Source organism: Mizuhopecten yessoensis, unplaced genomic scaffold (genome assembly GCF_002113885.1).
Source record: "Mizuhopecten yessoensis strain PY_sf001 unplaced genomic scaffold, ASM211388v2 scaffold9525, whole genome shotgun sequence".
Lineage (NCBI taxonomy): Eukaryota > Metazoa > Mollusca > Bivalvia > Pectinida > Pectinidae > Mizuhopecten > Mizuhopecten yessoensis.
The window spans coordinates 340,261-358,242 of record NW_018408091.1 but is presented as its reverse complement, the minus strand read 5'-3'; the positions used below and the strand labels follow the sequence as shown (position 1 = coordinate 358,242).

At 36.4% G+C, this 17,982-nt stretch overlaps 1 protein-coding gene across 5 annotated transcripts in view; it reads right to left on the bottom strand.

The window, feature by feature from the left end:
* Positions 1–17,982, bottom strand: part of LOC110458270 (arrestin domain-containing protein 2-like) — a 117,100-nt gene that overhangs the window by 13,984 nt on the left and 85,134 nt on the right. For all 5 annotated transcript variants that reach the window (XM_021509891.1, XM_021509893.1, XM_021509894.1 and 2 more), the window contains 3 exons: positions 9,896–10,006; positions 8,869–9,095; positions 5,836–6,018 (listed from right to left, as the gene is read on the bottom strand). In XM_021509891.1, coding sequence (XP_021365566.1) covers positions 5,836–6,018; positions 8,869–9,095; positions 9,896–10,006 — 521 coding nt within the window. The remainder of the gene's footprint in view (positions 1–5,835; positions 6,019–8,868; positions 9,096–9,895; positions 10,007–17,982) is intronic.

Sequence of the window (17,982 nt, the reverse complement as noted above, 5' to 3'; positions counted from 1 at the left end):
TTTTTGTTGACCTTTGTCCATGGAAGGTCCCTGCAAAATTTCATTGAAATTGGTTCAGGGGTTTTGGAGAAGAAGTCGAAAATGTAAATTGTTTACGGACGCACGACGGACGACGGACGACGACGGACAAAAGGCGATCGCAATAGGTCACTTGAGACTTTGTCTCAGGTGACCTAAAAAATCACTTGGTACATACACCTCAAAATGGCAATGAGCTACATGCTTTTTAAATTTACACCTCTTGTATAACAGTATTTTTGCAAGACATAAAAGTTGGGAGTAAAATCAAGCATAAATCTCAAATTCTGACCCCTTTATATAGCAAACCTCTAACATTTTGAGGGTCAGAAGCCATTTTAGGAGGCCATATACCCCCATATAGAGGTAAACTGAAACCATGCATTATATAAAATAACATCCTATCTTGCATAACAATTTATGCATCACATCTTTCATAACTATAATATAACCTCTCGTCACCTCACCATCAGAAATTTATACAGTATTTCACTCCATGTTTGATAAAATATTTTGACTTGGTAATACACACAAATGTAGCTAGCTAGGTTCAAGGTATGATACATGCATTTACAAATTACCTTCAGTTGGACGATCAACATGGTTTTCAGAAGGTAAATCATAAAATATGCCTTAATTATCTTTTCCTTGCTAGTATTTTCTTTAAAGCCCATTCTTTGATCTGTTTGTAGGTTTGAAGCAATGTCATGGGTACACAGCTATTTCAGGCTTGTAATTGCACACAAATGAAAACTCTGCCATTATCTTTTTTTTAAAATAAATGCCTCATTTTAATTTGTTGCATGATCACTCAGGCTTAAAACTGTCTAGGTGAAAATGTTTTGAAAGTATCCCAATTATCTTCGCAACATATTTATATAAGAAGGATGAAATTTATATGAATATCCGCATTAATTATACAAAATAATGGCTGTTTTACTCTATTGAAACCAACTGTCACAGGGGAATGCATGTTTTAAATGTTTCTGGAAGTAATTCAAACTTGACGCATGTACCAGGTATTTACTTCGTAAATTTGCACTTAAAAATTATACGAAAATAAAAACATTGATCCCGTGCCAATTTCGCTATCAAACTGACTCCATGTTACAGTGATGAGACAGGAAGTACACAGTTCACCGTAGTTGACACGTTTACACCTGTCAATTAACAGGACAAGATAACACACCTGGATAAACGTTTTATTAATGTATCACTTTAATGCACATTAACACCTACTTTGTGGCCAAACAAGAAATTATACAATGTTAAAACGTAAATTGTGTTAGGTAGCTATTTGTGGAGGTAGCCAAGACAGGATAGTATACCCACTCTAGTACATAAAGTATGAGAGGGGACTAGAGCAGAAAGTATGAGAGAGGACTAGAGCAGAAAGTTGGAGAGAGGACTGGAGCAGACTACGCACCAGCTTAAAGGATGCAATATTCACGTATTCAAGTACAGTAAAATGCAACAGACCAGACCAGGATTCGAACCTGGAACCACCTATAACTCTAGATGCATGCTCTAACCAGAAGGTCACTGGAAATTTACCCAATCCAGATCTCATGAATCTGAACATACATTTGTACATCTATGATATCTGCACTATATATTAGGGTAACTGTGGTATCAGACTGTATATTAGGGTAACTGTGGTATCAGACTGTATATTAGGGTAACTGTGGTATCAGACTGTATATTAAGGTAACTACAGTATCAAACTATGATTAAGTAACTACAGTATTTGCATAGTATAGTTAAGGGTTACTACGGTATCTGTAATGTATATTAGGGTAACTACGGTATCTGTAATGTATATTAGGGTAACTAAGGTATCGGACTGTATAATTGGGTAACTACGTTATCTGTAATGTATATACAGGTAACTATGGTATCTGTAATGTATATTAGGGTAACTAAGGTATCAGACTGTATAATTGGGTAACTACATTATCTGTAATGTATATTAGGGTAACTAAGGTACCAGACTGTATAATTTGGTAACTACGGTATCTGTACTGTATATTAGAATAACTAAGGTATCAGACTGTATAAATTGGTAACTATGATATCTGTACTGTTTATTATGATAACTAAGGTATCTGTTTCGGACCCTCTCCCAGTTGATATTATGATAACTACGGTATCTGACTGTATATACGGGTAACTACAGTATCTCTACTGTATATTAGGGTAACTACGTTATCTGTACTGTTTATTATGATAACTAAGGTATCTGTTTCGGACCCTCTCCCAGTTGATATTATGATAACTACGGTATCTGACTGTATATACGGGTAACTACAGTATCTCTACTGTATATTGGGGTAACTACGTTATCTGTACTGTTTATTATGATAACTAAGGTATCTGTTTCAGACCCTCTCCCAGTTGATATACATACAGATGAAGGCAGGCAGAACTGTACCTGGTGTATTCTCTCATCCCTAACACAGTGCTGCTGAAAGCAGATAATTTGCCTCCTGACAACAAACTGTGAAGTTTTTCTCCCCAGAGTATGATTGAAACCTGACTGGTACATTAACGAGAAGTTATAAAATTGGAACAATATATTTCTGTACTTGTGACGCTTACTTCAGATGTAAATAGGGACCTGTATGTTTATGTAAATGTGTACCTTGATGACCTGCACTGGAAATTATCTTAACAAACGCACACCTAGAGCACCCAAAGGTCTCCTGTACTTGGGTACGAAGCTGCTGGGTTCAGAATGTAGGGCATCTTCCAATGTTCTATTCTTCTCCAGAAAACAAACTACTACAAAGCTATTACATGTCAAAATTTCTAATAATTATACTGTCCAAGTCTTCACCCCAAAAGACAGCAATATTTATAATCCAGGTTCAGGTATCCCCTTGCCAAATGATTACACTCGTTACTAATACCTCATTCACCCTGACATTTTATAATGACCTATTCCAACCTTTGAGTTGGAAAAGTTCAAATGAGTCTTCAGGGGTGAATGAGTTAAACAAGGGCTGCTCATGCACAGGCCTCACCATAACTGCAGAGGTAAAATATTTCCAAGACATGTTTCGAACCCAGGCCCTCCAAACTCTAAATGGAGGGCATTCTATAACCAACTGAGTTTACCTGGTCAGTGATTGTCATTCAGGCCGATCTCTCACAATACTCCAATTTTTTTCCTACGTCATTTCACATTCTGACGCCCAAGTCTTTGTGTCCTTCCTAATAGAATCCTAAATTAACTCACATTTGTTTATCAAAATTGCAGAAACCAGGATAAACTTCAGCCTTGGTTTTGATAAGAATTATTACTGAACTTGTACATCTTCATCATGGGATCACAGAGAAAGTGGTGCTAAGAAATTATCTTAATTTAAGTACAGGAAATGTTCAATTCAGGACTTGTAAGCTATACTTTAGTAGTACATATATCTTATAATTGGATAAAACGTAAAAAATTGGAAAATCCCATGGTAATCCCTGCCCAGATCCCAATGTATTAACATGTGGTGCCAACTGTTCCTTGATTTTTAAATGGAACCCTGATGTAAACTTTTAGACTTTATCTTATGACAAAACCATAAATAAATCATACCAGTGAAATATAAATCAACATGTTCATTTACTTCAGTTTTTATGAGGTGGAAATACGATTTCATGAACCCGGTTGATGTGTTAACAAGTGTTAGCGTTTGGATAACTAATGAATTTTAAGGCTCATAAAGAAATAAAGTTTTCTTTTATCCACGCACTTTTTAGGACTCATCATTTTGCCATCAGGTGTTGAGCAGATGTCAATATCACAGTTTACGGGTTCATCAAACCCTGGTTACATTTCCGTGTTCTCATCAAAGGTCAATAACTCATCACAAAACAATTCGCGGGGAACAGACTAAACATTGTCAGACATCAATGGAGTGGAAGTAACTCCTGATTTCTACCGATGTCGTCTCCTAGGTAATGGAAGGTGATATAACGCTTGATCATAGCGTTAGTCATAACCTTTTTATCTAAAACTACAATACAATCAATGAAGATTACACTGTGTAACAGTTAAACCTCACTGAAATACCCCACATTTTAATCACCACAAGTAGTTTCTGCAAAAATATTTCAAGGCCCCTTATTTCCTTTTTTTTAACAGTTCCTTAAAATCTCTTCAACTCATGTATCATCACCTTTCGAGGCTAACAAGGTTTTACAATACATTGCAAAAATCTTGCAATATCTAAAAAGGTTTGGAAATATTTAGTGTATGCATTGGTTTCCCTGTTTAAGGTTCAGATTGAAAGAATTTAATAATTATACACCTGGAATTGTTCGGTCCTGTCTGTTCAACAACACCAGAACATTTATCCCTCACAAATAGATCATCATTTTTCATCTGGTTATGACTGTAGAATGATTGTCAATGAATTCGTGGAACTATTGTCAATATTGCAATTTTTGCGAAGACAGAAATAACTTAAACACAGAATATCCATTCTCGAACTTTAAACTTCCAGGGAATACACAAGCCACACTGTGGTATTTCTCACACTTATCTGTGTGTATAACTCAGGACTGTTATTACATATTATCTCCTGTCCATGTATTCCAGCTATAAAAACACTGACAGAAACGTTGATACGGCAGGAACGATGCCTGACCTGACAGTATAGGCTTATGCGACTGCCTTCAGGGAAGCATTAATGACAACATTGGATTTGTTTCACTAAGACTCGTATAAGACTCGGATCAGTTTCAGACTGGAGCCAAGACTCAGTAAAGACTCGGCCAAGACTGACTTAGTTATCTATTTTTATTTTATTTTATTTTTTATTGAACTATAGTTGCTATGATATTAGGCCTCCTTAATATGCTTTAATACAGAGATATAAATTTCATAGAATCAATCAACACACTCAACACAACAGGCATTTATTACTGGTCCTATGGGACCTGGTTAATACCGCCACATGTGGGCAATGAGTTGTATTGGTGTTCTGTTTTGAAGTGGGACCACACTTCAATGTGAATTTTTTTCCCCATTCTTGAATGTTACAGCAAAGATACTGTAGTAACCACCCAAAACCATACTATACAACACCTGGGTTAAATTGTGTAGGCAGGATCGAACCTTGGCCATCCGTATGGATGACTTGAGTGTTAACCAATTTGCCAAAACCACCCATACACTGGGCTATGATTTGTTTGAGCTACAGGAGAATATTTTACTGCTTGGACTTAATTAGGCTGAAAGTTTGATTTTGGCAAATTAAGGTGAGACTTTTCTGTAGGACTGGCCTCGTATTAGGACTATAAGGCTGGTTTAGCTGTTAGACAGGACTAAGCTGACATCAATCATGGGACTAGACTGAATTACACTAGAACAGGGCTAAACTAAGAACGTCTGTTTCTGATTTGGTGCTTGGCTTGTAACTCAGACTGGACCTAGATGGGGTGTAGCTTGGTATACGTTTCCTAGACCTAGATGGGGTGTAGCTTGGTATAAGTTTCCTGGCTTGTAACTCAGACTGGACCTAGATGGGGTGTAGCTTGGTATAAGTTTCCTGGTTTGTAACTCAGACTGGACCTAGATGGTGTGTAGCTTGGTATAAGTTTCCTGGCTTGTAACTCAGACTGGACCTAGATGGAGTGTAGCTTGGTATAAGTTTCCTGGCTTGTAACTCAGAATGGACCTAGATGGGGTGTAGCTTGGTATAGGTTTCCTGATTAGTGATTCAGGCTGGGCTAGAGCGTGAACTCAATTAAGACTGGACTTTGATTGGTCTTTGACTGGACTAGGACTGAATGAGCAGGTTACTAAATATAGCCATGACCTACCTGTATTAGGGACACTTGTGTTGACTTGATCCTGCGGGTACTGAGGTTCTTGATCTCGGCCCAGACAGGAATCGCCTCCTTCATAACAAAGCCTTTGCGTTCGAGTTTGATGGCTGCAGTCACAGTTCCAGCAATACAGCACCAAGATCCCACGGCTTCAAATGTGTCATTTTCTACTGGAAGCTGGAAAGACAGAATGTTTCCAGTAAATTACATTAATATATCCCTTACTGTCAATTAATTAAACCAGTCCACACCAAATCCAAAAATTCTGTTTTTAGAAATTGACCTTTAACCTCTGACCTATTAAGTTTTGAGTAACATTTGTATGCTAATGGTTTTTCATGTTGACTGAACGGCAAAAGAAAAAAAAACAAGTTCAGAAGCACTATAGAGAAAAGTATGTACTTTCTAAAAATAAATCATCAATGTTAATAAAATAATGGAGCTGTTTTGATTGCCTACAGCATAGTTTTGTTCTATTTCAATGGTAGAGTCGGAAGTAAGTCTGAAACTAATCTCTGTGATGCTCTAATGAAGCAGGACCGATACAGACTCCATACAGACTTACTCCTGGACACCTGGCACAGTACTGCCTGCCTGTCAGGTCTGTGTGTTGGTGTCCCAAAACTCAAAGTATTGTCAACTTCACATCAACATTATGTAACAATTTCCTTTCATGATATTAAATGTAATAGAGTCAAAAAATTTGCAGGACATTTTCAAAATATTTATAGGGGTACAAAATATTCATAACAATCACTGTTTACTTATGTTTATTTTCTTTTTAAATAAGTCAAAGAATAGTTACCACTAAGCGACAGGACACAGAGTATCTAGATCTAGGGCTAAGTTGTTAAAGCATGGTTAGCTTCACAACAGTTAATGAATGTTTATTTACTATATATATATATGTATAACACAAGTAATGCTAAAATATCTAGTTCTGCCTTGCTTGCTGTCAAGATCGTACTGCCTTCTGTGTGTTAAACACCCAACTAATGTCACTTTGTTTTGTGTAAGAGTGTTTGTTTTTGTTGACCAATCCTTTGCCCTAATGACCTCTCCTGTGTTGATGGGCCGTTAAACATGCAATGATAATAATGTTATGTAAGAGTTATCTCCTCTTGCATGCTTTTATTGGAACTTATCAATACACATGCTATTGTTTCTCATACAAATGTGTCATCAACGAATCAGCCAAATCCAAATTACTAAAGTATTTCCAGACAAGTTTATTAGAAAATAGAGCTCTTTTGGTAAAGTGTGCAATATATGTCACTGCAGCAGTAAGATAGCATACATCTTTAATTCCTTTCCATTTGCTAGGTTCCGAGATATTTAACCCTAAAGACTAGTACACTGGATCAAACTCAGATCAAGCAGCTGACAATGTACTGTGCATGTATTATCTTGTAGATAATATATTTTTATTTCTTTTCTTTAAAAATTGAACTGTCATTATATAGTTCTCAATAAAAATATATCGAAATATGAATATATAAAAAATCTCTATATTTTAATGAATCTTACTGAATACCAGCCCTTTAGTTTTTGTTAAGATTTAGTGTCAAGCTGCATTCTTCTGCTACATGTCAATTATCTTCCCTTGTTTAAAATTCAAACCTATAGAATTGGACACCCAAGGGATCAAAATCAAAAAAGTCTCTTTTTTTCTTTATAGATGCATGCACTATTTTGCAGACAGAGAGGCCAGTCTACTTTATGTGTATAAGTTATTTAACAGGTATCCTGTTTTAACTTGTTGAGTGTCATTATACACGTTTAAATCATATTATAGCCAGCCAGATATTTATAAATACACAATATTTAGTTATTTATTGTCGGAGATCAATACCAGCCAATTATGATATCCAATTTTATATTTGTGTCAGATGTGTCCTTTTTGTTAGTGTTATAAAGGTTTTATTGGATACATATCAGTTTCCATTCAATTCTAACTCAGTCCTCATTTCCGATGTCATAATTTGAACACCGGATCCGCGACAGACGTCGGTTGACGTCATACAGTTTGATACAGCTTGCTCTAGAAATCAAAGTATTGTCCTCAAAATTCAAAGCGGCACAAATAGAAAGATTTACCGACTACTGAACGATAAAGCTTTCCAAATATTATGATATTTCCTTGTTTCCTGTTCCCTGTGATCTATACCTGAATACTTATATATATATCAAAGGCATTCGGTGTATATATACCAATACCGTATTGATTTTAACACTGAAGTGCTTGGGCAATTATTACTATGAAACATCAAAACAACTCCAATAGAAGGTGGGCGACTATAGGCCACAATAATTAGGACAAACATACTGGGACATGGGATGGAAAGGATGACAACAAAATGCAAAAAAATAAAACCTACATTAATTAGCAAAAATAAATATTATCTACATTCGGGCATTAATTAAACATGGACATGTATTCAAAAACTTAAAAAAATTATGGGATCTCTGTGTAAGACACGTTTGTGACAGTATTATAGGTGAAGGGGGAGGGGGTTTACACTATATATGGTTAAGCAGATAACCAAGGATGCAGGGGTGTCTCAATAATAGAATCCTTCACCCCCTTGAGGGTGAGATAGGGAATCTCAACCAGGGGGGAAAATTCTGGAGCTGACAAACACGAGGCTTGCCAATGTCTGACAACTGTATATTATTAACCCTGGTTCAGATCCCTAATCTAACCCCTAAGGGGCTGAATGACTATTTTTTCCCTTACACTGTTGACCCTTACATATCATATAATATACAATTTACAAACATAACGTAAAAAGGGTCAATTCATTTTTGACATTGTTGTGACATCAATGAATTGTTGATGCAATATCATACAATTATGATGACTGGGAAATCTCAACGCAACTGTTCGGTGAGACAGGGATATTTCACGGCAGAAAAAGTTTGTATACGCCTGTCTTGGGTAAGAAAATTAAGTGTTTTCCACAAATCAAAATTGATAGAAAGAAATGTCAATCTAGAGAGATCAAGAGAAACAGAGAGAAAACTCACTGCTGCGTCAGGTTCGGCATTTAGGTCAAGGGCACCAATGACGGCAAATTTACTGGTACGTGTTGGGTGGGGTCCTCCCGCTGTGCATATTGTCATCTTAACAAAGTAGCGTAGACGGCCATGCTTGCCCTTAAAAGACGAGGGGAGTCTCTGTGGTAATGTAAATTCAAAGGGGAAATAATGTGACCCCGGATGAAGAAAGGCGCCATCTTTCATGTCCTTCTCACCTGCAACAAGAAAAGAATCAATATAATATTTCAACATCAATAAAGACTGGGACTGTGCTTTAGTTAGTTATCTAGTACATCAACCTTGGCCATCATTAAACATTAAAAAGAAATTGATTTTCATACATTTTACACATTATACAGAGAGATTTTCACCACATGAAATAGTACAACATTGACGGAAAGATTTCATCTTCAGTCCTAGGTGAAAATTGCACTAACACTTTTTTACATAAATAAAATTTTCACCTGGAATACTGGAAGGAGAGATTGGACATATTAGAGTACCTGGTGAAAGTAGGTACTGATGGAGAGAATGGAGGATTTTTTGGAATCTAATTATTTGATATTGAGGGAGAGTTTTGAGAGGATATATTGAAGAGATTTAAAGTTGTCTTGTGACCATATATAAAAGGAGATATTTGAGGAGATATTTGAGGAGATATTTTGAGATATTTTGAAGAAAGTTCAAGTTGTCTTATGATCTGATTTGGAAGTAAAGATTTGAGGAGGTTCAAGAATGCCGCGTTCAGCAATATTTGAACCAAATGATCATTGAATTAGATTTGCTGAGAACTTCTGAGGGAGATTTATATAAGTTTTTACTCCCTATCTGAAGAGAGCTGTCAATTTTACCAACCTTTAATGGGGAGAACTGTCAATTATACCAAGCTTTAATGGGGAGAACTGTCAATTATACCAAGCTTTAATGGGGAGGACTGTCAATTATACCAAGCTTTAATGGGGAGAACTGTCAATTATACCAAGCTTTAATGAGGAGAACTGTCAATTAGACCAACCTTTAATGGGGAGAATAGTTGTGTAGTTGAAAACCTCTTCATCCGATGCCTGTATGTCACTCGAGGTCATCCATTCGACCTTCGCTTCTCCCACAGCTTCCATACATACCGCTGCAACCAGACGCATCTCATTAATATTCGAAGGTAATTAATCATTAAAAGGTACAATCTACATAGGAGCAAATCAATGTAAATAAGACAAAAGTCAATCAATAAACATGATATAGCAAATACTTAAATAAAATCAATAAAAAAGGTTACATTATAGTGAGATTACAGCTCAACCAGACATACTTCATTAATTAATATGGTAATTATTAAAAGGTGTAGTTAGATAAAACTAATGAATATTCATGATATAGTAATTAGCAAAACACAACATACATTTCATGAACAAATCAATGTTACTAGACACAAGTCATTAATGTTTCTGACATACTGTATACCAGGAAATTTGCTGCAGTTTACAATTTTTGACGTTTTTGTCCTCAACGAACATTAGTAAACAACATTATATATGTAGTAATTAAAAATGAATGGTGAAATTAATACTGGGCGAACATGGATTTTTACCGACAAAGGGCAAAATTTTTTGACTCGATGAAATTCCCGGGATACAGTAGTTAATATGGTAAAGATTTAGATTTAGGATTTATGTAAAAACAAACGATTACCAATTAAGATTATATTCACAGCTGAACGAACATTGTAATGCATTACAAATTATTTTGAAGATCAATTCACAGCTGAAATATTCAAAATAATTTCCTCCGTTTACAAAGATATGCCTTAAGCTTTGACACACTGGTGAACAGGCAACAAAGGGACCTAACTCAGTATGTAGTGGAGAATGAGACAAAATTTCAGTATGCGACAATCTGTCATCGCAGGGAGTACAAACCCTGACACCTATACTACGTACAATACCAAAACAGCAAACATATCCACAGAAATATTTCTACGTAATAGGATTGTACCAGTTTAACCTAAGAGTGTAAAGGAATGCAGTTTCTTTTAAGTTTTGTTTGCATAAACGCTTCCATTCACACAGAGTCAGACAACATTTATAATTGGGATAAATGAAGGATGGGTAATTCATGATAATTGTTATCTAGTTTGAGTTCAGTTACAGCTGAAAAACTTCTCCGAGTTAGGTACATAATCCTAGTATAATTCCATAATTTCACATTGTCACACCTATGCACATCTGTCTGTCCTAGCTCAGGGATGAACACACAAGTTCAAAAAGAAAATATATCTTTTAACTTGTTCTATATATGGAGTGAAATCTGACCTTGAGCAGGTCTTTGAAACTCTGAAATATGAAGTTGTTTGTGGTTTTCTAGATCCTAGCAGCAGTTGACAGCTTCATCATAAAATGAATACAATTGATTGATGAGAATCACTTTTGATATATATTGCCACCGACACTGACCTTTGTGCCAAGACATGAACAATAAACTCAGAAAACTAAGTTGAGATATTTTAGTTGTATACAATAATATGGAGCTTCAATCAAACCCATTAAGGTAACATATATCTCCTTAACTCTAAAACAAATCCCAGGTATAATGTGTAAGGTAGCATATCTCATTAACCCTCACACAAATCACAGGTATGATGTGTAAGGTAGCATATCTCCTTAACTCCACCATAAATCACAGTATGATGTGTAAGGTAGCATATAACCTTAACTCTAATACAAATTACAGGTATGGTGTAAGGTAGCATATATCTCCTTAACTCTAACACAAGTCAAAGGTATAGTGTGTAAGGTAGCATATCTCCTTAACTCCACCATAAATCACAATATGATGTGTAAGGTAGCATATAACCTTAACTCTAACACAAATTACAGGTATGGTGTAAGGTAGCATATATCTCCTTAACTCTAACACAAGTCAAAGGTATAGTGTGTAAGGTAGCATATCTCCTTAACTCTAACACAAATCACAGGTATGATGTGTAAGGTACAACATATCTCCTTAACTCTAACACAAATCACAGGTATGATGTGTAAGGTAGCATATCTCCTTAACTCTAACACAAATTGGAAGTTAAGCATGTAATCTTATCACTTCCACAAAACACGGGTATAGTATATGATGTGCATAGCATATACCCTTAACTCTAATTAAACACAAATCACAAATATGATGTATAAAGAAGTATATAATCTAAGCTCAATACAAATCATGGGTATAATTTTTAAGATAGCATACAACCTTGACTCTAACGCAAATCTAAGATATAATGTGTGCAGATACTCAGCATATGACCCTGAATATGACATCCAAATGATAAGACAGATCGACTAAACGTCATAACAATCTTCAGAACCAGATGGAACATTGGAGAATTAATGGTGAATTGCAAGAAGACATTATTCTCCACCGAGATGCTACTATATTTATCACCATGACATCAAGCAATTCAAGTAGGTACATAATCCTAGTATAATTCCATAATTTCACATTGTCACACCTATACGCACATCTGTCTGTCCTAGCTCAGGGATGAACACACAAGTTCAAAAAGAAAATATAACTTTTGACTTGTTCCATATATGGAATGAAATCTGACCTTGAGAAGGTCTTTGCATGAAACTCTGAAATATGAAGTTGTTTGTGCTTTTCTAGATCCTAGCAGCAGTTGAAAGCATCATCATAAAATGAATACAATTTATTGATGAGAATCACTCTAACGCAAATCTAAGATATAATGTGTGCAGATACTCAGCATATGACCCTGAAGATGACATCCAAATGATAAGACAGATCGACTTAAACGTCATAACAATCTTCAGAACCAGATGGAACATTGGAGAATTAATGGTGAATTGGAAGAAGACATTATTCTCCACCGAAATGACTGATGCTACTATATTTATAGACATGACATCAAGTAGCCATTCAGAACTGACTTTGTCAAAATTATGGTCAGATTTTGACACCATGCTTAAATATATAAATGATGGTCAGATTTTGACACCATACTTAACAAGAGGCCCATGGGCCTTAACGGTCACCTGAGTCTACAGTATTTATTTTTGTTGTTGAAATATGTACCAATTTGAGTAAAAAATAGTATAATGTTAACTTAACTTTGTCAGGACCATGAGCTGATCATTCCTAGACCAATTTTAAGTGAGATCGGCCTATTAGAACTTAGTAGCAAAATAGCGGCCATGGCAGCCAAATTGTATTTCTGATTGACCCGAAAAATAACAACACTTTGTCAGGACCATGATTCGATCATTCCTACAAAGTTTCAGTTCAATCGGCCAAGTAGATCTTTACTTTAAGTTTGAAATAGTTTTCCAAAATGGCAGCCGTGGTGGCCATATTGGATTTCTGATCGACCCGAAAAATAACAACACTTTGTCAGGACCATGAGTCAATCATTCCTACAAAGTTTCAGTTCAATCGGCCTAGCAGAACTTGACTTTAAGTTTGAAATAGTTTTTCAAAATGGCGGCCGTGGCGGCCATATTGGATTTCTGATCGACCCGAAAAATAACAACACTTTGTCAGGACCATGAGTCGATCATTCCTACAAACTTTCAGTTCAATCGGCCCAGCAGAACTTGACTTTAAGTTTGAAATAGTTTTTCAAAATGGCGGCCGTGGCGGCCATATTGGATTTCTGATCGACCCGAAAAATAACAACACTTTGTCAGGACCATGAGGCGATCATTCCTACCAACTTTCAGTTCAATCGGTCCAGCAGAACTTGACTTTAAGTTTGAAATAGGTTTTCAAAATGGCGGCCGTGGCGGCCATATTGGATTTCTGATCGACCCGAAAAATAACAACACTTTGTCAGGACCATGAGGCGATCATTCCTACCAACCGACGGACGACGACGGACGAAAACGGACAGCAATAGGTCACTTGAGCTAAAGCTCAGGTGACCTAAAAATATAAATGATAGTCAGATTTTGACACCATACTTTAAAATATAGCCACAGGTCAAGTGTGGTACTTCAAACAATAGCATCTAAGTTACGATATTAACTCATTCACCCTTAAAAACACATTTGAACACTTCCAATTCAAAGGTTAGAATAGTTCATTATGAAACTTAAGGGGTGAATGAGTTAAGGATCTCTGTCCCAATGCAGGCAAAACGCTAGAGAATTCGACTGTATTTTTTTTAAGTTTTAAAATTTTAAGTTTTTTGCAAGTATGGTTTTCGTTTCAGAAATGATTTAATTATCAAAGTTTCTGTTATGCTGTAAACAAGTTTCAAGTTCATAGTTACTGTTTTGGGTATATGGATTCTTAAAATTGGTGTCGGAGCACAGACAATAATATCAAGCCGAGAGTAAGTGTACGAGTGTTTAGAATGAGTGAGGAGTTTACCAGGATCTTAACAAATCTGTCTTGGTAGAGGAGTAACCTATAGGTTAAAAACCTATTCCCTGACGTTCATAAACCATTGCAGTGCTTCAAAACTGATATCTGATAACAATCACCCTACTGGCTTTTTTTCTACCGGATTATTACAAGCCACATAAATATTTTTGTCAGGACCTGGAATTTCTGCTGAAAAGTCAGTCACTGAACATCTGGAAAAAAGATCTCCAACAATCAAAATTAGTAATGTTGATTACGCCAATGGCTGACCTCTATTCATCCATTATTTTCATCAAAACTTAACATCAACAGAAGAAAATCAAACCATACCTTTACATAAAAAAGTGGCATTCAAGTAATTATACTCTTATCACACCCTTATTAAAACCTCATGTTTGAAAGTGACATTGTCATGACAGCTCAATAAAACCACAAGGAACTGGGAAATTCAAACAGAAGACAATTTGGAGAATAAACTATTTTCAAGCTTTAACTTAATGCACAAGAACCCCTGTAAAAAAGTTACTTCAGAATATGATGATAACCAGTGTAAATGTTGACAATTCGTAAATCAAAATTTTCCAAAAAAGTTCTTTGGGAGAAAAAATGGATGTGAATGATAGCTGAATTAGAATGATAATTTAAAGGAAAGCAAGTTGTATGACAACTCAGCTCAGAGCTTCAAAAAGCTACGGAACCCTGTATAAATACAGGAAGAGAATAATGTCGGGGCTATGACACGTGTCGGTAAATCAGTATCAGTGCAGAGCAGACGGCCATACTGATGTGTGAAGTAACAATATGCAGGCAGATAAAACAACATCTGCACCGCAGTCCACAATTATTCCTTAAGTAATGAAAGCCCTTCCGCGTCTCCTGTAGGTAACCAGGCACTATCAGAGTTTGGCAGGAGAAGCTGCAGCCCTAGTATAAACACTGAGCAAAGGGAAGGCCATTTAGTCAAGATCTTTGTGGCTCTTTACTATTCCCTTGTTCAAAGTACGTCCTATTCTAAGAGTTCTCGCAACTTCTATATATCTAAGACTGTGTAGGTACTCCCTAATGTTCTGTACTCTACGTCTCAAGTCCCTACTCACATTTCAGTCCTTAAAGCACTTTTTACACATTCTTATGGCAGATTCTTATGTTCAGATTCTTATGAGAAATCAATCCATTTCTTATGTTTTACTCTGTATGGCGTTTTCCTTTCGCCATGACACAATAAACAGGTTCCACTGTACGACTAAAGATCTTTCTTGCTCTGACAGCGTATTGATAAAGATTCACAACTCAAGTAATTCACAGTCATGTGACCACCTTCATAAACAGACCACCTGTGTTAAGAGACCACATTGAATGTTCCCCATTGCAGTGATTTTATTGTAAACAATGAATTAAGAGACCACCCGAGTTAAGTGACCACTTTCATTAAGAAAACCTGTGTTTAAAGACCACCTGTGTTAAGAGACCACTTTTATTAAGAGACTACCTGCATTAAGAGACCACCTGTGTTAATATACCACACTTCAAACTTCTTGACGGTGGTCTCTTAATACAGGTTTGATTGTATCATTAAAGAGTAATTAGTGGTAGAAGTCTGCTAATTGCTTGTAGGCCTTATTTTTATGTGATTCTGTTATAGGCAGGTTCCACTGTAGTTAACACATTTTCTAGCATGGGTTTGGTTGAGGGGGTCAAAGGATTCGAAAAGGAAGAGTAGGGAAGGAATGAGAAGGAGACATGGAGAAATGGAAAGATAATGATAGGGAGGTTTATATGAAGTTGCACTTCACTCAAAGAGACAATTTTCTATATATCACCATTACTAATGTGTTGCTGAAGCATTTTTAAAGTTGAAATCCTGTTTTTAAAATGTCAGTTTAAATTAATTTCAAGGGGTTTCTTTGTTGAGAACGTTGCATGCACAATGTGCACAGGGAAATGTAATTAGGATAAGTTATCGCCGAGCTTTCCAGTTACGTTCCATCTCGATAGATATGGGTTTACACGTCTGACAGGCAAAATCAATACCACCAATTATTTGACAACAGAAGATGAGTTTGGCAGTAAGGCGTTCGGGAGTATGACTACAGCTTCTGCAGCTCTGAGAGGTGTACGCAGATAAAGTTATAGTACAAAGTGCTCCCTAAGATACCGTTAAAACTTTAAAATAAAAATTTGCAGCCTTGACAACTCTGTTGTATAGATGCTATCATTGCAGGCTGTAGCTATACAGGCTTTGTGTACAGGGTAACAATTAAGGAATCTCAATCACTGCAGTTCTCTCCATACACAATCTAAAGTTCAACAATAGGAACTCATTATTGTCAGAGTTACATAACACTGAAGTACCTACTATCATCCAATCTAGAAAGTCATTTATAGATATTTGAATAGAAGAAATATCAAAAATATTGATATATCTACCGGTATACATATATACATCTATGAAAAATATATTTCAGCAGTTAGTGATCTTATCTTGAGCTGGAGACTTTAACTTCCACTATCAGAGGGTTTTAATTTGTTATCATTGATGGGCGGATTTCAAAACAGTATCTGAAGGTCTCTAGCTCTGCAATATAGTTTAAAATGAAAACTGATGGTACATTTTCATTGATGGGGAGGAGCTCTGAAATGTTTTGTCTAACGGCCCGTTATCAGCGATGGGAAGAACTTTGAAATGTTTTGTATCCGACAGTTGATAACTGAGTTCCGTTTGATTGTTCATGCAGAGAACATTGACCTCCCTTTGGGGAATCTCCACACCCACAGTTCTCTGAAAATTTTCAAATTGAGAGGTTGAAATGACTAAAGAAATGTGAAATGAGTTTTTTGCACAGACTTCATTGCCTTCTCATTAACCATTCCGAGCAGAGCAATCGCTTCCTTTGATGTCCCAGTAATAGAATGTACCGAGGAAAATGGCAGTTTTTCATCCCATCTAACCAAAAATAAAAAAATCTGTTAAAAATAGTGTTGTTAGCTGTGCGAGAGAAATGTTATACAGTATATTTGTCTTCGAGGTGGAGGTTGATGCTATATCTCCACCAATCAGAAGAAATCATCCCAGAGCTGATATATTTTAGGGTGTTACATACCCCTCTGTCAGCACCAACGGCTATTTGTCTTCATCTCTTTCAAACAGATTATTTTTCACTGAACACCCCTTCAACACAACCCTTCATATATACACACACAGTACACCACAACCCTTCATGTATACACACACAGTACACCACAACCCTTCATGTATACACATACAGTACATACACCACAACCCTTCATGTATACACACACAGTACACCACAACCCTTCATGTATACACACACAGTACACCACAACCCTTCGTGTATACACAAACAGTACACCACAACCCTTCATGTATACACACACAGTACACCACAACCCTTCATATACACCAACAGCATACCCCTTCAACACACCTCCACAACACAACCCTTCACCTGCCCCCCTCCAAAAAACAACCCTTCACATAACCCTACAGCATCTTGATTAACACACCTCCACAAAACAACCATTCAAGGTAACCTACAGCACCATCATTTAGCACCCCCAATCACCTTTATTTCACACCCTAAGCACCTTTATTAAGCACCCCCCAAGCACCTTTATTTAGCACCCCAAGCACCTTTATTTAGCCCCCCAAACACCTTTATTCAGCACCCCCAAGCACCTTTATTTAGCCCCCCCCAGCACCTTTATTTA